This window comes from Carassius gibelio, chromosome B5, assembly GCF_023724105.1.
Source record: "Carassius gibelio isolate Cgi1373 ecotype wild population from Czech Republic chromosome B5, carGib1.2-hapl.c, whole genome shotgun sequence".
Taxonomy (NCBI): Eukaryota; Metazoa; Chordata; class Actinopteri; order Cypriniformes; family Cyprinidae; genus Carassius; species Carassius gibelio.
The window spans coordinates 10,734,885-10,762,337 of record NC_068400.1 but is presented as its reverse complement, the minus strand read 5'-3'; the positions used below and the strand labels follow the sequence as shown (position 1 = coordinate 10,762,337).

Below are 27,453 nucleotides of genomic sequence, written 5' to 3'. Positions count from 1 at the left end.
ACACTACTGCAGATGTGTGTGATGATCCTGTGATGCTGACGGTGTTTCTCTCTCTCTGTTCTCAGTGCCGCCTCAGTTCCTCAGCTACCCGTCGAACACATATGCGTATGAAAGCACGGACATCGAGATGGAGTGTGCCGTGACGGGAAACCCGCAGCCCACCGTCCGCTGGGTGAAGAACGGAGAGGCCGTCATTCCCAGCGACTACTTCCAGATCGTGGTGAGAAACATAGCTAGTGTTCCAGAATCAGCAGAAGTTTGTTTGGTTCAGAATTACATTTAGTCCTTTAGCAGATGCTTTTATCCGAACGAGGACTATTTTCTCTGTGTCTGTAATGTGCCAGTATATCATAAGTGCATGAGTCCGTTCAAGCTCTCATGTGGAGGGTCCTGAAGTCTGATGAGTGCTCTGTGTGTGGTCTGCAGGAGGGCGGTCATCTCCAGATTCTGGGTCTGGTTCGGTCAGATGAGGGTTTCTATCAGTGCATCGCTGAGAACGAGGCGGGAAACAGTCAGGCGATGGCTCAACTCATCCTGCTGCAGCCCGGTAAGATCCAACATGCTCATGTGCTGACCTGAGACCTGTGAGCATCCTTCATCTGCACGCATGCACACGCGCTTGTGTGAGAGAGAGAGAGAGAGAGAGAGAGAGAGAGAGAGAGCATTTGATTCAAAGGATGTGCGTTTGTGAGGTTTTGTCTCGAGATCTGGATCTGTGTGATCTCTGAGAGATTTCCCAGAATGCTGTGGTGTGCATGTAGAGCACTGATCCAGGGCTTTATATGAAGAGAGACAGTGATGTAGAGATGATGTTCTCCTGGTGTTTTAATGAGTGTGAAATTCTGTCTGAATGCATTCATACAGAACGACTGTGTTTTGCTTCTATACACCGTTGCATTAGGAAGCTCCGCCTCCAGTCAAATTTCATTGGTCAGCAATTACCACCAATGTTGGGGAAAGTTACTTTTAAAAGTAATGCATTACAATCTTGCATTACTCCTTAAAAAGGTAACTAATTACATTACTTAGTTACTTTTTAAGAAAGGTAATGTGTTACATTACTGTTTAATCTGGGTTGGGCTTGCTTGTGTGTTTTTAATATAAAATGTTTTATTTTGGGCAAATTTAAAAGCCCTTTGGAATACGTCTCATGCTGAAGGAAATGTAAATTCACATATTTAATTATTGCATGTTTACCTCAAATCTTTGAAGTTTGCACTTCACTGTTTTTGTTGATTTTGAGGAATACTAAATCTATTTTCGTGCATGTTCATACAGCGCACACAACGCCTCTGCACTTTCTCCTGATTCCTCTCAACATGGCAACATGACAGCTCTCAGTCAATACATGGGAAACAAAGTAACAAGGTTTCGTTCATTCACTCGCTTTCTGCAGGGCTTTCATCATGATTTTGAGGGTTTGGGAGCAGACATGTCAGTCTTGTATGTTTGTTACTTCACTTACGTCAGTAGAAATTATAGAAGTTAGGTTGCATTAAATGAATCGAAAGTGTCAGTAAAGACATTTATAAAGTTTCAAAATATTTATATTTCAAATAAATGCTGTTCTTTCAAACGTTCTATTTCACGGTTCCTAAAAAAATATTATAATCAGAAATGTTTTATGAGCAGTAAATCAGCATATTAGAATGATTAATCTAAGGATCATGTGATACTGAAGACTGGAGAAATGATGTGGGAAATAAAGCTGCACATCACAGAAATAAATTACAGTTTAACAGATATTCACACAGAAAACAGCTATTTGAAATTGTAGAAATATTTCACTTTGACTGTATTTTTATCAAATAAATACATCTTTGGTGAGCAGAAGAGACTCAAAAACACTTTCAAAAACATTACAAAATGCTACCGAGCTCAAACTTTTGAACGGTAATGTTTATTTAAAAATATACCAGAATATATTGCTTATATAGATAATATATAAGTTTTAAACAATACAAATTTTCCCTTAGCTGCATATAGTTGTATGGGATCATCAGTCGCTGTAGTAAGTGAAGTTAAACATCAAACTTTCCTTTAAAGTGACTGCAAACATCTGCTGTGAAAAACACTGATATACACACACGAGTAACGCATTAGTGTGTGTTTGTGGGAGGTTTGGGATCAATTTGTCTGCAACTAATGCAACTTCTGCCAAAAACCATCTGCTGTTGATGAAAGTTTCCCACAGAAATGTGAGAAGATTAAAAATACCTGAATCACGATGTCATGTCAATCAAAAAACTATTAGCGGCGGTTTGACATTCAAAGCGAGGGTTTTAATTAAGCAGGAATGAGAGTAAAGCTCTGCGGTTCCTGCTGTTTTAATCATGGATCCCTGCTGTAAACATCGCAGACGGCGCCTGCTTCCACTGCGCAGGAACAGCAGTTGCCATGGCACGACTGCAGCTCAAGCGGAGCTGTGATTTTTAACAGAGTTTATGAGAGCCTAGTGTTCAGACGTCCCATAATGCCAGCAGAGAGACACTCGCAGTCTCATTACTGCTGTCAGCACTTAAGAAAAGCACTGTAGAGTTAACCATCACACAGTCTATTAAATTCAATAGCTGTCCTGACAGACACACAAAAGCTGCTCTCAATGGAGCCTGAGTGTAAACTATAACCATCCCAGATAAATGAGACAAGGATGAGACCAGAGGAGATGATCTGAGATGAAAATGAGACCAGAGAAAATTATTTGAGACAAGGGTGAGACCAGAGCAAACGCTGTGATACGAGGGTGAGACCAGAAGAGACACTGTGAGACGAGGGTGGGACCAGAGGAAACGCTGTAAGACGAGGGTGAGACCTAAGGAAACACTCTGAGACGAGGGTGAGACCAGAGCAGACACTCTGAAACGAGGGTTGGTCCAGAGGAGGCGCTCTGAGACAAGGGTGAGACCAGAGGAGATGCTCTGAAACGAGGGTGAGACCAGAGGAGACGCACTGAGAAGAGGGTGGGATGAGAGGAGACGCTCTGAGACGAGGGTGAGATCATAGGAGACGCTCTGAGACGAGGGTGGGTCCAGAGGAGACGCTCTGAGACGAGGGTGAGATCAGAGGAGACGCTCTGAGACGAGGGTGAGATCAGAGGAGACGCTCTGAGACGAGGGTGGGTCCAGAGGAGACGCTCTGAGACGAGGGTGGGTCCAGAGGAGACGCTCTGAGACGAGGGTGAGATCAGAGGAGACGCTCTGAGACGAGGGTGAGATCAGAGGAGACGCTCTGAGACGAGGGGAGACCAGAGGAGACGCTCTGAGACGAGGGTGAGATCAGAGGAGACGCTCTGAGACGAGGGTGGGTCCAGAGGAGACGCTCTGAGACGAGGGTGGGTCCAGAGGAGACGCTCTGAGACGAGGGTGGGTCCAGATGAGATGCTCTGAGACGAGGGGAGACCAGAGGAGACGCTCTGAGACGAGGGTGGGTCCAGAGGAGACGCTCTGAGACGAGGGGAGACCAGAGGAGACGCTCTGAGACGAGGGTGAGATCAGAGGAGACGCTCTGAGACGAGGGTGGGTCCAGAGGAGACGCTCTGAGACGAGGGTGGGTCCAGATGAGATGCTCTGAGACGAGGGGAGACCAGAGGAGACGCTCTGAGACGAGGGTGGGTCCAGAGGAGACGCTCTGAGACGAGGGGAGACCAGAGGAGACGCTCTGAGACGAGGGTGAGATCAGAGGAGACGCTCTGAGACGAGGGTGAGATCAGAGGAGACGCTCTGAGACGAGGGTGAGATCAGAGGAGACGCTCTGAGACGAGGGTGGGTCCAGAGGAGACGCTCTGAGAAGAGGGGAGACCAGAGGAGACGCTCTGAGACGAGGGTGGGTCCAGAGGAGACGCTCTGAGAAGAGGGGAGACAAGAGGAGACACTCTGAGACGAGGGTGGGTCCAGATGAGATGCTCTGAGAAGAGGGGAGACCAGAGGAGACGCTCTGAGACGAGGGGAGACCAGAGGAGACGCTCTGAGACGAGGGTGAGACCAGAGCAGAAGCTCAGAGACACTGATGAGACACAAGGCGACGCTCTGTGACGAGGCTGAGACCAAAGGAGACACTGATGAAACCAGAGAAAACGGTCTGTGACCAGGGAAAACAGTCTGAGATGAGGGTGAGACCAGAAGAGACACTGTGAGACAAGGGTGAGACCAGAGCAGACGCTCTGAGACACTGAAGAGACATAAGGAGACGCTCTGAGACGAGGGTGAGACCAAAGGAGACACTGATGAAACCAGAGGAAATGCTCTGTGACCAGGGAAAACAGTCTGAGATGAGGATGAGACCAGAGTAGATGCTCTGAGACACTGATGAGACACAAGGAGACTCTCTGAGACGAGGGTGAGACCAGAGCAGATGATCTGAGATGAAAATGAGACCAGAGAAAATGATTTGAGACAAGGGTGAGACCAGAGGAGATGCTGTGAGATGAGGATGTATTTTTAGTCATTTTAGTACATCACGTTTAACAAGATTCATTATTGTTGCCTTGCAAGTGGCAAGTTTTAAATATATATTATTTATAGTTCATGTTTATTTTATTTCAAGAAACAAAAACACTTTTGTTTTAATTTTATTTTGAGTTTTAGTTTTAGCTTAAGTAATATTTTTGTTGTCATTTTACATACATCTTAGTTAATGTTTATTTTATTAAAGATTTAGACTATAGATTTTTGACAGTTCTGATAAAAAGCTTTGAAGCCTTTATGTGAATGTGTGTTTACAAGCGATCAGATGTTTCTTTATCGTTGTGTTTTTATCTATGATTTGTGATGAGATGAAGACATGAGTGATTTGCAGAGCTGTCAGTAAAATCCCAATCCACACACACACACACACACACACACACACACACACACACACACACACACACACACAGAGATCCAGGCCGGGGTTTGAGTCTGACAACAGTGCAGCAAGACTGAGACTTAAACACATGAAACACTCAGATGGGGAAAGACTCAGTAAATCTATAGCGCTTCATACAGTACAAATTCTTAACACAGGAAAATAACAGTAAAGATGTGGTGGAAAAAATCATAAATTGGGAAACAAATTCAAATGCGGCTTAAAACAACTCTACAGAAGAAAATAGTCATTATTCAGATCAATTAAGTTCTATTTTTGTTCTCATCTGATACTGTCCGTGCAGTTAAATAATTAATATTACTGAATAATAATTATGTTTTGAACCTTTTAATCCCCTAGTCTCTGTTCCAGACCCTAGTGAGCTCCCTAGGTAGGCGTCACTTCCAGTACCATTATAATTCTGATGCTGATTCTGGTTTAACACTAAAAAAGCAGATGATTTCAGCTCAGTGCACTAGGTTATATTTGTTTAAAATGCCTCTTTCACTCATCATTCTCTGTGCTGTGAATCATTTTGCTTTATTTCAGTGATTCTTCAAATACAGCCCGCGTGTCTCTCTGCAGGTGTTTCTATCCTTTAAGCTCATCCGTGTAATTAACAGCCTGTTATTTCATTATCATAGTCACTTTAATAAGACACACGGATCAACACAAACTGTCTCATATATTTATGATTGTTCTATCATCTGGATGGATTTACTGGATCAGATACATGATATATTCATCGTATTCTGTTATTCACACACACAAAAACACACGTTATATTTCTATTAAATTTAGTAATTTGCTGTGTGTTTTTGTCAATTTTATTAGTTTTTAGTTATTATTTGTTGTTCTTTTAGTCTATTACACTTTATATAAACAACAGAAGAGTGTGGTATTTTACAAGACAAGCTTTTTTTAATTAATTTAATTATTTATTTTATATTTGTGCTTGTGTCCAACACATGGTCTGGAGATTGGTGTTAAATCTCACCGAAACGAAAGCTCTGGGAGTCTGTCAGCAGCGTCTGCTCTTCTGTTGTGTGTGCGAGTGTTTTCTCTCAGGACGTGTACGCCGAGGCTGATGGGAGCGGGATGGGTGGCTCCGCCGGGAATCATGGGACATCTTTAGGAATGCAAATGCTGCTGTCTGAGTGACGGGATGAAATCAGCCGCTGTCGTCGCTCTGTTCTCTTCCCCTCGATCTGTCTGTGTGTCTCTCATGCCGCAGCAGTAGGAGCTGTAAACACGCCGGTCGTGTTGCTCAATAATTCATGTGCAATAATAGAAAAGCTGCGATTGCTTATTTGTATCAGGCTTGAGTGCAGCTAGAGGAACCCCACACAGTCCTGCGCTTCACTACAAGATGCCTTTTGTGCTGAAATGTCTCATTTGCACATTTATTGTTGTGTGTTTGAGATGTTCACATCTACAGCTGCTTCACTCCTTCATAACCAGCTCTTTGTGAAATTCTGTTATCAGTAGAAATACGTCAGGCTTTGCTTTAACGCAGCTTCTTTTACCCGAGTGCGGTAACCAGTGCTATAAACCCACCCAGATTCTGTTTGAATTTATACTGCACTGAATTCAGAGCGCTTCTCTTTCGTGTTTTTTAATAGATGTGAAAGCAAGACTGATGTGTGTGTGTGTCTGTTCAGTCATTCAAGACCGTAAAACACAGTCAGTATGTCTTTCTGAAATTACAGAGCACAGAAACTCCAACATACATGTGTTATGGCGATTAAACGTTTGATTTAAGCAATTAAATCAACTGAACTGTGCCTCATCTTCAGAGTTTGAGTTCAATTTGAAATGATGCAGAATTGCAAGTTTTTTTCTTCTTTTCTCTCTGTGATTTTCACAAAGCCTTCTTTAAAAGGTTAAAAAGCCATGTTTAGGTTTATAGGCAATGGATAAATGTTTCAAATGGTTAAAAATACTGCTACAAAAATGTCATCGGGAACTATATTTACATAAAAGAACTAATAAAAAATACAAAGCACAGAAAATTCTATGTAAAATTAACTTGTTTCATTACTGTCACGGTTTTCGCTGCCTGAAGGAATACGGAGTCGAGGATAAACGGAATTAGGCTTTTAATATATCCAACACAGGGGATATCCAACATGGAGCACAGAGGTAGACACACGTAAGTAGCAAGTGAGCACAAGTGAGAAGACCCCACAAAACAGAACTGAAGGGACACGGCTTATGAACAACAGATAATTGGGGAAACACAGGTGGATGGAATCATGAAATTAACAGGGACATGGAACACATGAGGAAGATAATGGACACACCTGGGAACTAATCAAACACGGAAAGACAGAAACTGGGTCACGGGCAAAAACACATTAAATGAGTCCAGGTGTGTGACAGTACTCCCCCCTCCCGGTAGGTGCGTCCTCGCACCGTAGAAACAACAGGGGGAGGCGTAGGTGGGAACTTGGGAGGAGGTTCCGGTGGAGGACGGACTTCCAGGAGGGGGCCAGCAGACAGGGACCACAGAAGGAGGAGCCAGGGAGGAGACGACGGAGGAAGGAGCCAGGGAGGAGACAGGAGCAGGAGGAGCCAGATGGTCCACCAGAGACCAGCCAGGACGGAGATCCAAGGTGGGGTCGACGGCGGGAGGAGCCATGGTGAAGGAAGGGTCGACGACACCAGGGGGCCGACAGGCGGAGACTGCACCGGTGGGTGAGGAGCCCAAGATGGAGCAGCACAGCCGCAGAGCCAGGGTGACGTCGAGGATCCGGAGGGCCTAGGTGGAGCTGAAGGCTCAGGCGACCAAGGCGGAGGCAGGGTCCTGGCAGACCGATGTGGAGCCGGAGCGACCGAGGATGGAGGTGGAACCGGAGGGAAGGAGGAGCCTGACAGAGCCGGAGGGATGGAGTGACGAGGTGGAACCAGAGGAGTGGAGTCCCGAGGCGGCGGATGGTCGACGACTGACCAAGGTGGAGCCGGAGGGACGAGGGAGCCCGGTGGAGCAGGTGGGATGACAGGCCACGGTGGAGACGAGGGAGCTAAGAGCCAAGGCGGAGCCGCTGGGTCGAAGGACCGAGGAGGAGTCCAGGGCTCGGAGGCTGGAGGCGGAGACAGGGCCTTAACACGCCAAGGCGGAGCTGGAGACTGGCAGTCCAGCGGCGAACCACGCGGACTGAGGGTGAGCTGCGGGACTGGCTGGCACCAGCAGGGATGACGAGGAACTGGCTGGTCTAGGAGGAGGAGAGAGGAGAAGGATGGGAGGAAGGACAGGAGGATCAGGACTGGACGGAACCAGCGAAAGAGGAGTAGAGGGACCAGCAGGTTTGGGAGGAGGCGGGAGAGGGAGGCTGGGAGGGAATACAGGAAACACAGAAGATTCAGGGCTGGGCGGAACCAGCGGTGAAACAGAAAAATCATGGCTGGGCGGAACCAGCGGAGACACAGAAGATTCAGAGCTGGGCGGAACCAGCGGAGACACAGAAGATTCAGAGCTGGGTGGAACCAGCGGAGACACAGAAGATTCAGAGCTGGGTGGAACCAGCGGAGACACAGAAGATTCAGAGCTGGGCGGAACCAGCGGAGACACAGAAGATTCAGAGCTGGGCGGAACCAGCGGAGACACAGAAAATTCAGAGCTGGGCGGAACCAGCGGAGACACAGAAGATTCAGAGCTGAGCGGAACCAGCGGAGAAACAGAAAACTCAGGGCTGGGCGGAACCAGCGGAGAAACAGAAGATTCAGAGCTGGGCGGAGCCAGCGGAGATACAGGAAACTCAGGGCTGGGCGGAACCAGCGGAGAAACAGAAAACTCAAGGCTGGGCGTAACCAGCGGAGAAACAGAAAACTCAGGGCTGGGCGTAACCAGCGGAGAAACAGAAAACTCAGGGCTGGGCGTAACCAGCGGAGAAACAGAAGATTCAGGGCTGGGCGGAACCAGCGGAGAAACAGAAAACTCAGGGCTGGGCGTAACCAGCGGAGAAACAGAAAACTCAGGGCTGGGCGGAACCAGCGGAAATGGAGCAGAGGAAATGACTGGAGGAGGTAGGAGTGGGAGACTGAGAGGGTATACAGGGGAATCAGGGCTGGACGGAACCAGCGGGGAAACAGGAATATTAGGGATTACCTCCGTAGACCAGTCCATCAGATCCAGAACTTGCTCCATATGACTTTCAGAGACGGTATACAGCTCACCCTCAGTCGCAGGAGTGTGGGCAGGGCTTTCCTCCACGCCCTCGATCTCCACGAGGACTCCCACGATGCACGGTGTTGCCGGCTCACACACCTGGTCAGTCGTGCTCTCGAGATCCTGTTCCCTGACAGTGGATGGCTCGGGCTCTGCGGCTGCGGTGGGCTCTGGCTCCGTGCGGCGTGATGGTGGCTGGCTGGTCTCTGGGTCAGGAGTGGGGCTGGCGAGGTCCTCTATGGGGCAGACGGTGAGAGGTGACCCATTTCTCGCCAGAGTCCACTCCACGTATGCGGCGAAATCCTCTCGAGGACCATCTTCGGACGACAACGCTCTGCATTTGGAGTTCAGGCTGGTGTTGTAGAAGGTGCAGAGCGCGCCGTCCGGGTAGCTGGTGGCATTAGCTAATAAGGAAAACTGTCTGGTATGGTCCTCGAGAGAACGTCCTTCCTGCTTCAGCAGGAGGATGAGGAATTCGGGACGATAGAGGGGATCCATAGACACTAAGAAAAGAAAAGATTGTGAAAAAACAAAAGCAAAACGGAGGGAAGAACACGCAGTTTTCTATTTTCTCCTTTAGGTCGGGTCTTCTGTCACGGTTTTCGCTGCCTGAAGGAATACGGAGTCGAGGATAAACGGAATTAGGCTTTTAATATATCCAACACAGGGGATATCCAACATGGAGCACAGAGGTAGACACACGTAAGTAGCAAGTGAGCACAAGTGAGAAGACCCCACAAAACAGAACTGAAGGGACACGGCTTATGAACAACAGATAATTGGGGAAACACAGGTGGATGGAATCATGAAATTAACAGGGACATGGAACACATGAGGAAGATAATGGACACACCTGGGAACTAATCAAACACGGAAAGACAGAAACTGGGTCACGGGCAAAAACACATTAAATGAGTCCAGGTGTGTGACAATTACTGGACAGATCAGTGTTTTTGAATGAATCTCTTGAATGAATGATTCAAAGACAGATATATTTCTATCAGGCTCTTTTCAGCATCTAAACAAAACGTGTGCACACTGGAATTGATTAGGCTGAATTTAATTTTTTAATTTACAACAAGTATCCATTTCCTGACCTTATGTTTCCGATTCTGGAATTGGAATTGACTGGAATTCCCAACACTAATGGTAACTGGTTTCTGTCTGGTGGTTAACTGTCAGCCAGCGAGCATCTCCTCCCATCAGGACCGCTGTTTGACACGGATGCTGTGTTTCATGTAAATGGATTTGCTGAAGCTGAATTATTCATGGGCACTCCGCTGACAGACACAATCAGCCGGGGGATACAGACACGTCGCAATCCGTGTTTGTGTCTGCTTCATTATGACGCTGGCTCTAACGAGGAACTGGACTGATAACGAGCAGATCAGGTAAACTTAGCATCTCTGCTTTACTTTAACATTACGACAGCAGGATGAACTGGAACAGATTGATGAACTCTTGATGAGAGCAGACGCAGACGTGTGACGGACAGATCTGTGTGTTCTCTGGATACTGCGGTCATTTCTGGATGATTGAGGTTTAGTGGGTTTCATTTCCACAGATATGATAGAAATGGTTCAGCTCCATCAGATCTCAACATCATAATCCAGGTTCAGGTGTGTGTGTGTGTGTGTTTGTGTGTGTGTGTGTGTGTGTGCTGGTTTTCACTACGTTATGGGAAGATGTCCCCATGGATGGGTTTATAGTGTTCTCAAATGTCCCCGCGGGTGTAGAAATACCACAACATTTTTGACCAAGTGGGGACATTTATTTATTATTCATTTTTTGGTCTCTATGAGGAAACAAGCTTGCAGATCACACAGAATGAAGTTTTCTGAAAATCTAAAAATGCCTGTTTAGTTTATGCTTGGTTTAGGGAATACAAAATGCTATAAGCATTTCATTTTAAGCATTAGTTGACTAATCACACACTTATTAACAAACTATCTTAATCATTATAATTAGTAATCAGTTGCCTCCATAGCCTAATAAGCGCTCAAGCGTACAGATAAACCTTGCCCCAGCACACCAGCAGAAGATCTGATGATTATGAATGTGTCAGGGTGAAGGAGGCTGCATTAATATTTTAATAATTTGTTGATAAACTACTGCTTTCTGTTTTTACAGCTTAAAACTTAAGACTCGTCATCTACGTAGTATTGGCTGCGCCTGTATGTATGTTTCATACGGATGTCATAATCGGAGAATTTTTGTTTTCCATTTGAATTGGTTCATTTGAAAGTAGAAATGTTGCTCTATATACATATTTTTTGTCAGTAAGGCAAACATACACAGAGTTTTGGAGTTTCACATTCAAGTTCACAGAGACATGTTTGCTTTCATTATTTTATAAAAGCGCAATGCTTTGTTGTTATTGTGACTGCACACAGATAAACGTAGAGTCTTTACAGATTCAAAATATGCATTACTCTTGTCTGTATTAGCAAACATTTATTTCAAGAGTGCTACTTTTCAGCTTCCAAACTCTATTAAACTCTATTAGCTTCTCAGATACTCTAATAGCACTCATTTTTCTAGGTTAATATTAGATTGAGCACCACAAGATTTAACCACTGCTTCTTTTGGACATAAAGGTTATTTTCTGCATCTAATCGACTTTATGGTCAACCAAGCCTCTTCTCGTCAACTAACAGTCGACTATCCGGGGGCTACTCTACATAATGCACAAGGTTATATTCATCATCATCATCATCATCGTGAAACATTTTCTGCTTTTGTCCTATATCACAATTCCATAATAATTATACATAAATTTACATATTAACAGAAAAAGGTGTAGACCGGGGTCTCGTATTTCCAAAGAGCTAGCCATCTTATGCAATACTTAAATTTCTTAAATAGCGTATCAGTTTAAACTGTCACTCATTTATGTCATTCACAAATAAATCAGCAGCACTATGCCCTTTTTGTTCATATAACATAAAAAAAACATTGAAAAGGTGTAAACAAAAAAGTATTTATAACATGTTAACATCATAACTGACATGTACTACTGACATGTACTGCATGTTCAAAAACATACAGAATGTTGACCAAAAAAATTATAGATCTCGCATTTCAGAAGGATGAGTCAGAGAGATTAATTGTTTTATCTGCACCATAAGCAGTTCTTAAGCTAATATGCAGTAACACTTTGTATAAAAGGTAGCCTATTTTTCATAGACCGGTTAAGATTTACAACAAACATTTGTTCAGATTTTCCCATTGGTTTGAACAGAAACGGCAGACAGGCTGAATGAGAGTGTAACTCCTCTGTCTGACAGCAGGTGGTGCTTAAAAAACAGCAGGAACAGAGCTGTTTCCCTAAACAAAGCAACACTGCATTTATAAACACCGCTTTATTACGCATTACACATTGGGAAGATTCAAAACTTTTTGAAGACAGCTGATTCCCTGTTATGCATTCATACAATTAATTTAATCATACATTATTTCATATAATTTTTATCAGCAGTGCATTCAGTCATGTTTTCACACAAAACAAACCTACTCTGCGTGTTGTACCTGTGTGAGACTCTTACTAACTTTGCTTACTCTGAGGCTTATAGGCTAATATCAGTAAAATACAGGTTTAATGATTAAAACATAATGTTAAAAAAAAAAAAAATATATATATATATATATATTTGCAATGGAAGGGGCGAGACACCTGTCAAGTCAAGTCTGCTTTATTGTCAATTTCCACATGTACAGTACATACATACAGACAATCGAAATTGCGTTACTCTCAGACCCCGGTGCATACAGATAAAATTAACCTCAAAGCCTAAAAATCTAGATCAAATATAAAATGTAGATTCAACTATACAATAAGGGAATGTAAAACAAAGACATATAATAAAATTTAAAATAAAGTTAAAAAAAATAAAGCAGCGCAAGGCAAATGTTAGACTGCAAGTGAAGTGAACAACAGTGCAGATAAAAGATTTTTAGAGCAAAAAAAAAAACATATAAATCTGATTAAAGTGACAAAGGGCTCAAGAGCAATTATTTTATTTTTTAGGTAGTGGAATGACGTCAGTTCCATGTTGAATGAGGTAGTGAGCAGACCAATGCTATATATATATATATATCCTTGAAATTTTAAACTATTAGTAATTTCATTATGTTTTTGTCCTTTTTTATCAGTTGTAAATTTTTGTAAACTTTAGTTTCTGCAGTTATTTTATTTAGGTATTTTGTTCATTTAGTTTTTTAGTTATTTTAGTACTTCTGGTTAAAATAAAAAAATAGAAATGTTGCACTGAAATAAGTGTTATAATAAGTTATAATAAAGAAATATGTTTTTCAAATATTTTGTTTAGTTTATGTTTAGTTTATGTAATTATTTTTTTAGGTTATGGTTTTTACTTTTAGCTACACTATTTTTTCAGCTGTGAACTGGACTGGGCTGTTTTTCCACAATGACAGGATTTTCAGTGGATCTCACAGTTGTTTGAGGCTTGTTTTTCTTTTTTATTGAGCGTCAGTCACGCTGCTCCTCATGATGTGCTTTTCTGTCAGCATTGACAAAATAAGTGCAGTCATGCTTTAGGACGCTTCAGTCCTGCGCTGACAGCAACTGAAAGACTGCAGGGTTTGGACGTGAAGGTTTAGAAACGTACTTTCGCATGTCACACACAAACACAGCTGTGAGGAGTTACAGCCTGATATCATTATCAGTCATCACGCAGTGGTTCTGTAATCACTCGTCACCTATAGAAGCTACGCTGATTGTTTTGAAGGAAAGAGTGTGAAATTAAAATAGTTTATGGTTAATGACTTAACAGGTTAAACTAAAACACCTCAAGCAACCCTTGATATGATCATTCATTAGTCTAAATATTTACAGTGGTGGCCAAAATGATTACAACACTTGCATTTTCAGCAGCTAAAAATGGTTTTAATCAGTTATTTCATCCTTTTGCTGTAGTGTGTCAGTAGAAATATCAGTTTACATTTCCAAACATTTATTTTGCCATTAATTGCAATAATCCAGTCTTTCCTGTGTGAACTCAGACTGTGAAGATGATTTACAATAATAATTTATAGGCAGTATCATTTATAGACAAATACATCTAGGTGCCATCAGCACAAAAATGCTATGAAATACTATATTTCTTAAATACTATATTTCTTAAAATATAAAAACAAAATTAAGTATATATAATGAAAATAGCACTGGTCCCAAAATTGAACCTTGAGGGACACCACAGGCAACATAAACTACTGAAGATGAAAAGCTTCCAATTTTAACAGAAAAGGTTCTATTTTAAAGATAAGATGCAAACCAATTTAAGGCAGTTCCTTGGATGCCCACCTGACACTTTAAACGCAAATGATTTGGATAGTATGGTCACCTGTCTGGCGTATCTTACAATATTGCAATTCTGATGCAATTATTACTTTATATCTCACTTCTGGCATTATATCTTACAGTTATTGCAATTGTGAGATAATACACTCAGATTTGCAAGAAAATATAAAAAAAAGAGACAAAAAAAATCACACTTATCTTTTTTTTTTTTATCCAATTGCAGAAGTAAGATTCCCTATCTTTGTGTTTTTCCAAGCTGAACCTGCTTTCTGTTCTGCATTTTTTTCGGCGTTGATCTTTTGTGCTTGGGTTCAGAGGTCTTTATTTCGGTACGATGGAATAACGAAAGCTTTGTGTCATAGGCATCAGTCACATGTTCATGCTCCACTGGAGCTTTCAATCAGAAGCTCATCTGATTATCTGCATGCTTGAGCTGCCAAATGATTGTTATTGTGTAAATTAGAGCCGGTGTAATTCATTCCTTCTCTCTGTCTGTCGATCTCTCTGACTGACGTGGCTCTGAAATGAATTTATATACATATTACAGTATATTACTTTTGTATTATATAACTGTATTTAGTACATTTGTATAATTGTGTATTATCTCAAAATTATTAATATAATTTTTATTAGTATCCCTTTTTACAACGTGCATTGTTTCAAACTGGCTTTTACAGAAATGAATAATCTTAATGTTTCTATAAAATATTTTATAATCTGAAAATATTCAATATTAATAATATGTTAATGATTTTGGCTTATAATAATAAGTGCTAAAATACAGTAAAAAATCTAGCTTGTAAAATGAAAAACTGTGGTACACATTCCTTGATGGTTTAACTAGATTTATTTTATTTTGTGTTGTATATTATAAACTTTATATTTCATATGATTGAGTATTATAAAAGAATTATTACTATCTAATCATATTTTTTATTTGTAGATCTCTTTACACATTATTTTAAAGCTAATTTACAACAACAACAAAAAAAATCTAACAATTATTTCTATGATATAAAACATCAACCAGATGAGATTTACTATCAGTATGCATGACTTTATTCATCTATGTGAGTACAGTTTGATATAAATATAATACCTGTCAATGGAAATTAGTCAATAATGTTGAAGATTCTGAATCTGTAATGTCCTGACTTCCGTTTAACATTAAGGAGTCATGAATATGTGTGTAATGTATAAATGTGTCATCAGCTCTAGTAGATGCATGAGATGTTTCATGTCTCTGATGGTTTGATGGGATTGTAACGCATCTGTCACACGCTTGAGAAAGCGATCCGTGCTCCAGAGGAAGAGCAGAAGCCCTGACCCTGCTGTATTCATCTTCTGTTATCTGGAGGCACTCTGAAGTCGAGGAGCGTTCGATCTGAACGATGGATCTCCAGCTCTCTAACGACTGTCCCGTTATTAATGGAGCGTCGGCGCACCTTTATAAAGCCACGGGGAAGTGTTTGTGCTCGTGCTTGGGCCAGAGAAGGGAAATATTGTCCATCTCACACTAATGTCCCTGCTCCGTCCGCTTTATAACCGAGAGACAGAAACTCTTCAGAAACCCAGCCTGCGTCTGATGCAATATTTCAGCAGGAAGACGGATGTCTGGGACGAGATGCACTAAATTGGAAAGAGAATAGATGGAGTCTGAGATTGAAAGTGCTGCAGTTTGACCGTACTAAACAAAGGACACGACACTGCGAGGGTCACACAGATTCACATTATAAACACCACCTCATGCAGGATTTACTCTCAAACCATTCTCACTTAGAAACCGCTTTTGAGTTCCACAAATACTTACAAACAGTCATTAGCACTTTGAAGTGAACATAAAATGTTGAATTAAAAAGGCTGACTTTTAAAAAAAAAATATTATTTTTTTTTTTGTTCGAGTGGTGGTCAGACAATGAGTTGAGAAGATGAACTAGATTAGTGACTAATGTTCTGATGTGATTCTGCTTGATATTAAAATCAAGATTCAAAGGTTTTCTCACATCTGTCTTAAAGATTGAAGAACGAGCATCTTTTCACCTGCTCGATCTTTTACAGCGCTGCTTCCCGCACCGGAGCGTTCTGTTCGGTGTAATGATCCCACACCGTTACCATAGTGATAAACACCACATTACAGACGTCGTGCGCACTTTCAGTCTGATGTGTTGAGTATTTGAGAGCACACTTGTTAGGGATCAGGACATTTTACACTCTGTACTGCTGTAAAACCATTTCTGACTGTTGCCTAATGTACACTACCTTATGCAAAACATTTTTGTTTTTGAAATAAATTCATATTTTTATTTGCATTAAATCGATCAAAAGTGACAGTTAAGACATTTAAAATGTTACAGAAGATTTATGTTTCAAATAAATTCTGTTGCGTTTTTTTTTTAAAAATGATACATTTTATTTTTTATGAAAAATAAAATGTATCACAGTTTCCACAAAAATATTGTTCGGCACGATTTCAATATTGATAATAATCAGAAATGGTTAACAGAGATTCACATAGATAGGCTAACAGTTGTTTTAAATAGGAATAATATTATAAACATTTTCACTGTATTTTTGATCAAGTAAATGCTGTTCTTTTGGTTAATCACAAAAATTCCTATAAAATAAAAGGCATCAAATATGAACTGGTTTAACACTGATAATACAACTGGTAAATAAAAAATACAAAAAAATGTTTATTGAGCTGCAAATCACTCATCACTGAAAGGTCTGTTGCTCATGTTCTCGTGAGAGAGCAGAGTCTTCAGGGAACACAGAATCGTAGTCTCTACCGCGGCTAGCGTTCGACATGTTCCTCAGTGGCTATTGTCCATCGTGCTCAGAAGCTCCAGCACTAATGTGCTTTGTATTGTCAGGAGGAGGATGTGCCCAGAAATGAGCCATTTACACTGAAATACACCACTGAAGTTTGGGACGCTTTGACCACCTAAGCAGAAGACTAGGACAGGGCGAGATGGCCAAAATACAGCTTTTTTTTTTTTTTTTACATTTCAAGTTTCTAGTTTAATTTATTTATAAAGCACATTTAAAACAACTTGGTTGACCAAAGTGGACTGTACTCACCCACAATTAAAACATACATTCACAGGACACTGAAAAAACAAGAATATAAAGAGGTTTTTTTTATAGACTTAAAATTGGACACTATATTCGCTGTTCAAGTAGATAATGGTGATTTGTTCCATAACTTACGTCCAGCTACTGCAAAAGCTCTTTCCCCCTACATTGCATTCTAGATCTGGGTACCTGTAGAAGATGGGTAGTCTGTGATTTGAGTGATCTGACAGGATTGTGTTTGGTAATCAACTCTGAAAGGTATTGAGGAGCGACATTATTTGACAACCCTTGGATGCAAAAATTTTTTCATTTTTATTCAATGCAATAATGAGTAGGTAGCTAGTGCAGATAACATAAAATTGCTGTTTTTGCACCTAAATGGTATGTGAAGCTGAGAATCATCAATGTTCTAAATATAGAACCAGTGGCTAACATATACAATGAAAACAGCAGCGAGGCCAAAGTTGAACCCTGAGGAACACCACATGCAACTGGCGCTATAAAAGAAGAATGCTTCTCTATATATACTGAGAATTTCCTGCTGGAAAGAAAGGATTCATTTGACCAATTAAAGAATGTATTTTTATTTTTATTTTTTATTTTTTTTTATTGAAGAAGTACTCTTTACATTCTTTATGAATCATCTGGTTAAAGTAAGTAAGTTCTATTTCAAGCACACATGAAGCTTAGCATGGTGTAAATTTAAAACAAATTAATCTGTTAAATATCTTTCCAGAAGAAAATGCATGAAATATGAAGACAAATACTGTACTTAAATATATCCTATATGTTCAGAATGTATATAAAGTAATAAAAATGACATTATCGGTAGCTCCTGCTATATGTGTTATCATACAGAGAAACTTTAGCATCCTGTTAATTCACTATGGAGAAAAACATTCTTCGGTTTTCTGTTTTCTTGTGAAATATCTTGTTTCGTTCTCAAAAATCTGTAACATAATTATTTAAAGAAATTTATTATTTTATTCATTCATTACAAGTGACAGTAAAGACATGTATAATATAAATTACAGTTTAACACATTCAGAGAAAACAGCTGTTTTAAAATTTTTACTGTATCTTTGATCAAATAAATGAAGCTTTTATGAATGGAAGAGATAATAGTTTATGTTTTACTGATAGTAATATGGAATCTTGAGGTTGTTCAGCAACCAGTGTGAGTTTGGCTTCAGTTGAGTGTTTAATCTGAGTGTGTGAGGAAATATCACTTCTGTTTATCACTGCAACACCCACTGTGTGTATGTGTGTGTGTGTGTGTGTGTGTGTGTGTGTGTTTGTGTGTGTTAACAGTAATTCCCTGGTGAGAGTATGTGTGTGTTTGAGTGTGAATGTGTCGTGTGACATTGAGAGAATCTCATCAGAACTGTGAAATCACTATCAACACACACACACACACACATATTCACAGCTCCAGACTAGGAGGAATGAACAGTCCAAATGACAGAATTCATGTGTATTTCATCCCAGTCTTGGTCTGATGCGGTTGTTTTCTGTCTGTGACCGAATGCTCGCTGTCATCTCAGCTGCTCATCTGTGTGTGTGTGTGTTGATATTCTGTGTTTTACTGCTGTGTGATCTCTGATGCTGTGATCTTCCTTATCGCTCTCTTTTCTTTTCTTCCTGATGTCTTCTGTTTGTGTGTGTTTTCTTTCCTTATCTTCTCATTTCATTGCTCATGCTCCTCTCGTTCTGTTGTGTTGCCCCTCCCCCTCACATGCCCCGCCCCTCCCCTTGCCCCTCCTTCCCCGGTCACAGAGGCCACGCCCCCCGCCCCACACCCCCAGCTGCCCCGCACTTCCTCTTTGACTTACTCCTCTCCTCCCCCACCAGTGACCCCGAGCTCAGGCGTCCTCCCCTCTGCTCCTCGTGATGTGGCCCCTGTCCTCGTGTCCAGCCGCTTCGTGCGCCTCGGCTGGCGGCCCCCAGAGGAGCCGCGCGGAACTATCCTGACTTACTGCATCTTCTTCTCAGAGGAGGGAATCAACAGGTACGTGTTCAGCTGTGGCCGAAATAATATCCTGTTTCAACCCATCACATCCTAATCTATCCCATATTATGAATATTCATTGGTATACTTAAAGAAAGATGTTTAATTTTATTGGATTGTTGTCCGTCTCAGCCCATCTTACTTTAAAGTTTAAAAAGTACTTTAAACATTCTTTACGCTGACATTAGTTTACTTTGTAAGATGAGTAATATGTCGTCACTGTCATGGTGCGTGAGGAGAGATGTGGTGAGGACTCAAGCTGCAGGAAGAATGCTCTTTCTTTTTAATAATAAAATGAACCAAAAAATTTAAAAAACAACCCCAAGGGGGGGGGGGCAGGCAAGCAGGCTAGGAACACACAAGGGAAATTGATGGATCAGCACAGGATTACAGACACCTGGAGAATACATAGGCAACAAAACAAGGAGGGAAACAAGGGAGACACAGGTGGAGCAACTTAAATAAAAGGTAACAAGATGGGCGGAGTCAGACAACAGACAGGAAGAGAGCACATGGCACCAAACATACACAACAACACAAGCCATGTGCTCACAGAATAACACAGTGTCATCTGGTGGCCATCCTGGGCACACCAGCTGAAGACTGTGACAGTGACAACATTAGGGGTTTATTGGTGCCCCAGTCATGTCTGATTAAGAGAAAACACCAATGAAATCTGGCTAGTGGATCCAGTTATTCAGGTTTTATGCTAAGGAGCCAAGGGAAGTCGTGGCCTAGTGGTTAGAGAGTCGGACTCCCAATCGAAGGGTTGTGAGTTCGAGTCCCGGGTCGGCAGGAATTGTGGGTGGGGGTGGTGCATGTACAGTTCTCTCTCTCCACCTTCAATACCACGACTTAGGTGCCCTTGAGCAAGGCATCGCTCTGTGTGTGTGCACTTCGGATGGGTTAAATGCAGAGCACGAATTCTGAGTATGGGTCACCATACTTGGCTGAATGTCACGTCACTATAAGAAACTATCCTTGCAAAAGTGATTGGTTCAAGGTCGTGGCATTGAGACATAACATCTCCATTCTTTCCATCAGGGAATGAGGGTTACGTATGTAACCAAGACGTTCTCTATCTGTTGTTCACTATGAGTTGTGTCATGATAACATTAGGTGTCTATGGAAACATTTGTTCCCCTTCTGGAACTTACAATGCATCAAGAAACGCTTTGGGAATGCCCCTGTGTTCCCATGCTCTGAAACATGTGCAATCCAAGGGAATTCCGTATGACGTAGCGACCAGGAAGTATAAAAGCCTGTGCGTAGAGGCAGCTTCTGTTGTTCAGAAAGCACTCAGTGTGTCATGTCATATTTATTGTTGTACGTCCTGTTGTAGTCTTATAATGACCAAATCCTGTCAAGAATTCTTAGTCTGACAAGCAGCATTTAAGACTGTGTTCCTTTCCTACCCTTGTTTCATCACGGAGGGGGATGACACGGATGCCAAACGAGATGAGTCTGTGGACTTGCCATCACAGTCTGTCTTGTTTGAGGAGCTGTTGGAGGTAGGGACTAGAGCGGTGGCCAAGTTAAATATCGATTGGCTAGCATAAAAAGAGGAGCCATGCCATAGAGGGTAGTGAGGATGGAGGAAGAAGATGAGTGGCTTCTTGTTGTAAAAGGGCCTGTCCACAACTTTGTCCCTCCTCATGCATCTCCAGGAAGAAAGGAACCGGGGCAGAATGTAAATGTGAAACGTGCTCTGCACCCAGGGACAGATCATCAAGAGTCCATCAGATTGATTGGCCAGTCGATTAATCTGGCCGATATTTTACATTTTTTAATTAATCGGCATCAGCCGATTGTGCTGCAAAACTAGTCCAGTGTCATAGGCAGGCACATCTGTGGACGGCTAAGCATTGTTGTGGAATGCCATACTGGAAAATCTCTCTCCCTCTCGCTGTGTGAGACGCACAGCTTCCGCTAGCAATGGCAGGGGAAAATGTCAATTTCGACATAACCATGTTTTACCCTTAGAATTGACTTAGAATTGATGCCACAAAGTAATCATATTCATAAGTGCAACAAGTCATTTGTATGTGAAAGCAGAAACACGTTCAATTCAGACAAACCTTTTGAATTGTGTCTGTGAGAATCAGAGAATCAATATGCATTTGCATCTCTGTGTAAACAAACATAAACAAAAGCATGCTTCAGAAGTGTTTTGAGAAGGTGCTTAAGTTTTGAGCCATGTGTTAATACTATGAATTAAGCTATACTACTACTACTATGACTATCTTGTACCAAGTAATAATCATTCACTCATACTCTTATTTTATGAAACGAAGGGGGAGAGAAATCTTCCAAACATATCGGCAAAAAAAAAATCAGCATCATATTTTCCAATTATTGGAAACGGCCAGAGAAAAACCCATATCGCTTGACCTCTACAATCATCCATATGTGAGGGCTTGGGACTTGGAGGTGTGCACACCTACAGTGAGATGCTCACAGCTGCCTGGGAAAGCAGCGACTGACAGATAGTGAACCACTGATCTACTGCCAGATGTTAAAGTTATAAAAGTTATGTCTGTGAACATTAGTGAGCTATTATTGTTGCTATTATTATTGTGAGCTGTGAGCTGTGTGTTTTATTAACAAACATAAACAAAGGTTTATAAATGCTATTCAGAAAACTATATACCTTATTGTTGTTTCATGCTGGTAGATGCATTCTTATACTAAAATCTATCTATATCCAATATAAAAAATTAGACCTTGTTGTAATGTGTTAAAACACTAACATTAGTTAGTAGTTTACATTAGTAAACACAAACTAACAAAAAATGCTTGTGTACAAGGGTAACTTTTCATGTTTAGTGTTCGTTTCTAACATTTACCAAGACTCAAACAGTAAAGCAGAGTTAAAGTTTTCTTTGTTTCTTCAGTAGAACACAAATGAAGATTTTTAGCTCGAACCGTTGCAGTCTATCAGTCATATAATCGAAGTAATTGGGAATCCGGCCTTTGAGAATCATATCAAAGATCAGTCTGTGCAAGAAACTGAATAGTATTTGTACCGTTTTTTTTTTTTTTTTTTTTTTTACATCTGATTCACTGCAATGTCTGAACTGTTCTGAGCACGTTCGCATCTTCTTCTTCTTGCTTTACCACGGAAAGCAGACTTATAAGTGCATTACCGCCACTTATCTTTGAATAGACAATTGATATTACTAATAGAAAGTGTAGATAGAGTGTCTATGGTCCATTTGAGAGACAGGGGCGCTGATGCACTTATAAGTGTGCGATCTGCCGTAAAGCAAGAAGAAGAAGAAGACGCATCATGCCCCTGCTGCTGAGAACCTGCTCAGGAGGGTTATAACAGTTCAGACACTGTGGTGAATCAGAGGTAAAAAAAAACTATATATAAATGCTTTTCGGTTTCTTGCACAGACTGATCGTTTTGTGTCTTTACACATCAATGTATCATCAAGAGCCGCAGGATTTAATTTGGTTTTGAATGTTTTTTTGTTGTTTTATTGTGTTTTAGCTTCCATTATAAGACTGATAGACTGCTGCTGTTTGTGATAGTTTGTGTTCCACAGAAGAAACACAGTCACCAACATCTTGGATGCCCCGGGGACGAGCAGATACACATTACATTTAAATTTTTGAGTGAACTATCCCTTTGAAAGCATTATCCTCTCACTGATAAATGAAAAGATGCACAAAATTAGCCAACATATGATGTGAAGATGAGCAAAGTGTGTTTACTAATGGTTTCACATTAGAGTCTAGATCTGATTGTGTCACTGATTGAAAATGTTATTTGACTGACTGTTCAAACACTGATGTGTGTGTATGTGTGTGTGTGCGTGTGTGTGTGTGTGTGTGTGTGTTCATCAGGGAGCGCAGTGTGAACGTGACGGAGGCCGAGAGTCTGCAGCTGACGGTCAGTAATCTCAGACCCGAGGCCATTTACTCCTTCAGGGTGGTGGCGTATAACGAGCAGGGGCCCGGAGAGAGCTCAGAGGCCATCCGACTGTCCACGCAAGCCGAGCGTAAGAGTCACTCTGAGCTCAAAATATACACCACAATATGTAATGTCTGGAGAACTTGTGAAGACGTCTCAGTCACTCTGAGGGGAATGAAAGTCGAGTGTGTTTGCTGATTGTGATGATGCTGCAGATCTCTGTAAATGTCAGCAATTTTGTGTAGATGTTTGAAACATCCCATAATTCTCTATTTCCTCCTGAAGACACACTGAGGAGCAGCCTGAAAGATTTCACTATATTATTACACACACACACATACACACACTCACTTGAGCTCTATAACCTTTCTAATGGACAGCGAGTGCTGAGATTGAGCCGTCTGACCTTTCCTGTCCAGACTCTTTTTCACAAACAGCCAGAAAGAAAAGCACACTTCAGCTCTGAAATATGAATACGGTGTAAATGTAGAGCTCATCTGCATACAGTCCATTTCAGATGTGTTATCTGTTATCTCACAGCCCTGACACTCATCTCAGGTGTTCAGAATCTGAAACAGGGTTATTGTCCTGAACTGAGAAACATCAAAACCACTACACATCCAATAAACATATAACAATAAAATAAATAAATCAAAATAAAGTTATTTTATTTGAGCTAAATGTCAAATTTTTTTGTTTTAATTTAGTTTGAGATGAAGTTCTGAAATTCAAACTAAAGAAACAGAAATTAAAAGCTGAAACTTAAAAATTATATCGGCATATAAAAAAAAATAGAAATATAAAATAAAAATGACTAAAACACCCAACAAAAAAATACTAAAACTTTTTATTGTAATTTTTAAAAAGTAAATTACATTTATTAATATATATATATATATATATATTAATGCTGTCAATCGATTAAAAAAAATTAACTAATTAATCGCACAATTTTTTAAAATTAATCGCGATTAATCGCGATTAATCGCAATTAAAAGACTGAAACTTTTTGGATATGTAAATGTAAAATGTCAATAATTCATGTAAACTCAAGACAAAGAAACTATTTAAATTCAAAATATGATTGTTTATTGGAATTTTTGTTTAACTTGTAACACAGATTTTCTCATGTAAACAACATACCTGCAATAAACCATCAATATCCTCCAAATTAACTGTTGGCTTGAAAGCCATATTTATTACAGAAATAAAAACACAGGCATGTAAGTACAATTTCAATTTCAAAACAATCGATGCCAATAAAAAACAAAAATGATTTCCATGTTGAATTCTAAGTGGACTGCAAAAAAATTCCAAAGTATAGTCATTGCCAGTGCTTTAAGTGGGCCGGTACGCACTGGTACTCAGTACAGCCACTTCCAAATATAGCTCTTGAGCGTACCGCCACCTCTCCGTGCGCCCAGAACGTGCTTGTAGCGTACCGGTTCGCTCATTTGGACATCTGTTTTAATAGAGGTTTTAATCTTTTACCTGCACTGCCGATTTTCAGAGCGCCCTTCACAATGCAAGCTTCCTAATTCATCCCACCGAGAGCAGAAACTACATTACCCATTCACCCTTAAGTTACACAAGTGAATAGCGCATGTGTCGCTTTTCCCACTGTTAAGTGTCAACAACTCAACGTGGCCGGAGAAGGTGTGTGAAACTCGTTGTGAGTTATACTAAAGCAAAATCTCGAGTATTTATTGTCTGATAAACATTAAAAACTGTCTGCGGAGGTTGAGTCGTCCTGCAGCCCCCGCTGGCTGCTCATTGGCTGCAGCATCTTTTTTCTAAATTCTAAAAAAATACCGTAGACGGCAAGGTGCAAATTTAGATATTCATTTATCTAATTAATCTATAGCCTATGCACAAAGACAATATGATCTTTTTGTCCCCTTTTTGTTTTAAAGCGTGATGAAGAGAGAGAGCGCAAGTTGCTGCAGCTGCGAGTGATGCACGCGTACAGGAGTGATTGACAGTTCGCGGCACTGTGTACAAAAAATACTTATTAGCGTTACAGAAAGGTCTGATGGCAGACTGAAGAGTAATCCGGCAGAGTTTTATACTGAAACTTTCCGTCTAAAAGTCCTTCCTGGGTCTTATCCATATTTCTTTGCACGTTGAACACACATAGGCCACAACTGGAAATAAAAAAAAACTGCAACCGCGTTAATTGCGTTATTTTTTTTTAACGCGTTAAATATTTCAAATTAATCGAATGCGTTAACGCGCTAATTTTGACAGCACTAATATATATATATATATATATATATATATATATATATATATATATTATTTTTTTTTTTTTTTGTCTATTTAGTTTTAGTTTTTTCTGTAGCACTTTATTAAAAGGTTACATGTTACATGTACTTACTATTTTAATAAAAATAAATGATTCATAATTACATGCAAGTAACCCTGAACCAAACCCTAATCCTAACCCTAACCATATAATAAGTACATGTAATTAATTAATATTACTCAGTACTTAAATGTATAATTACACTGTAACAAAGACATCTAAAATAAAGTGTAACCGTTTTCCCCAAGTTTGTTTGTTTTCAAGTACTAAAGTTGTTAACTGTAACAAAGCAAAGATAAACACACCAATACCAGTATCAGCATAATCAAACAAAAATAAAACCAAATATAAAAATAAAGTTATAAACGCATGTTTAAAAAAACATCAGACATATCAGCAAATTAATGAAACTATATTTTTGCATTACATTCAAACCCATGAAGAGGCAGTAATTCTGTTCTGTTCAATGCGGATCTGATTGTTGGTGTAGTTCTGGTTCCTGGTCCAGTGGAGAACCTGCGGGCAGAAGCTGCATCTCCAACCTCCATCCAGACGTCCTGGGATCCTCCGTCCCACACCAGCGGCCCCATCCAGAGCTACAGACTGCTGTGGACCGAGACCTCCACCGCAAAAGAGCAGGTCCGAGTCCACCTGAGTAACAAACACTGAAACCGTCTGAATTCATTGATAAATACAGAGCTACAGTAATCTAATGGAGATGTTTTCTTTATCAGTTAACTAAATGAAATCAACATTCGGTGTGAGTAATGTTTGTGTTTAAAGCAGACTTGAGCAGAGTTTCTCAGGAGTAGTTAGAAATGATTACGATACATTGTTACAGAAGCCTGACTGGTGAGTGCTGGTGATTGGCCGCTGATGTCTGTGAGGCGGGGCTTACTGAAGGCTCATTAGCATAATGTGGTGTTTGTTTCTCTCTGTTGGTCAGAACGTGGAGGTGGTGGGTCAGAGCTACAGGATGGAGGGACTGAAGAAGTTCACCGAGTATTCGTTACGAGTGCTGGCGGTCAATCGACACGGACCGGGCCTCTCCGATACAGACATGCTCATCACCACGCTCTCAGACGGTAAGACTGGACCTTCAGCGCTGAACCTGGAATAAACCCATGATTCACGACTGCGATCGGGTCACAGCGTTCACAAGATGTTTCCAGAAGACATCCAGTTAACCACACACTAATGACGGCTTTGATGTGCCAGTAATATTAAAGCCGTCACATCTGAAGCGTCAATCAATTTCACGGCGTGTCACTCAACTCTGACAGTCTGACATGAGACGTTTGAGACACGTTTGATTTGTTTGCAGCTCCACTGCATCTGCATTCGAGAAGCAGCCGGGATCTTCCCTGGGATTCAATTAGAGTCCCTGGAGGGATAGAGAGAACACACACACACACACACACACACTCGCCTTCCTGATCAGAAATGTTTTATATTTATTCATAGTCGCCATCTTGGCTCAATTTGTCACAATAATCTGCTTCATTAGATTTGTCCAGAAGCTGTGTGTGCTTTAATTTGGAAAAAATAATAAATAAATGAATTAAATTAAAAAATAATTAAATGAAGTTAAAATAAATGAAATAATAAATGTGTATCCTGATCTGTGCCTGTTCTGAATCTGCTGGAGCTGATGTTCGTTCATCTCTCATGTTTCTCTGTAGCCTGAAGGCAAACTCTTTCAGCTGCAGCTCAATGCAGCAGTGATGTGTGAATGCTGAAGCTGCTTATATTTCCCAGCAGCCCTTCTCATTAGCTGTCTAACATCAGCTTATTGATTTATGTGTTAACCTCAGGA

At 40.9% G+C, this 27,453-nt stretch overlaps 1 protein-coding gene across 3 annotated transcripts in view; it reads left to right on the top strand.

The window, feature by feature from the left end:
• dcc (DCC netrin 1 receptor) overlaps positions 1–27,453 on the top strand; it is a 167,710-nt gene that overhangs the window by 78,626 nt on the left and 61,631 nt on the right. For all 3 annotated transcript variants that reach the window (XM_052555810.1, XM_052555809.1, XM_052555808.1), the window contains exons 6-11: positions 66–220; positions 427–547; positions 19,257–19,413; positions 23,266–23,420; positions 26,128–26,276; positions 26,584–26,722. In XM_052555810.1, coding sequence (XP_052411770.1) covers positions 66–220; positions 427–547; positions 19,257–19,413; positions 23,266–23,420; positions 26,128–26,276; positions 26,584–26,722 — 876 coding nt within the window. The remainder of the gene's footprint in view (positions 1–65; positions 221–426; positions 548–19,256; positions 19,414–23,265; positions 23,421–26,127; positions 26,277–26,583; positions 26,723–27,453) is intronic.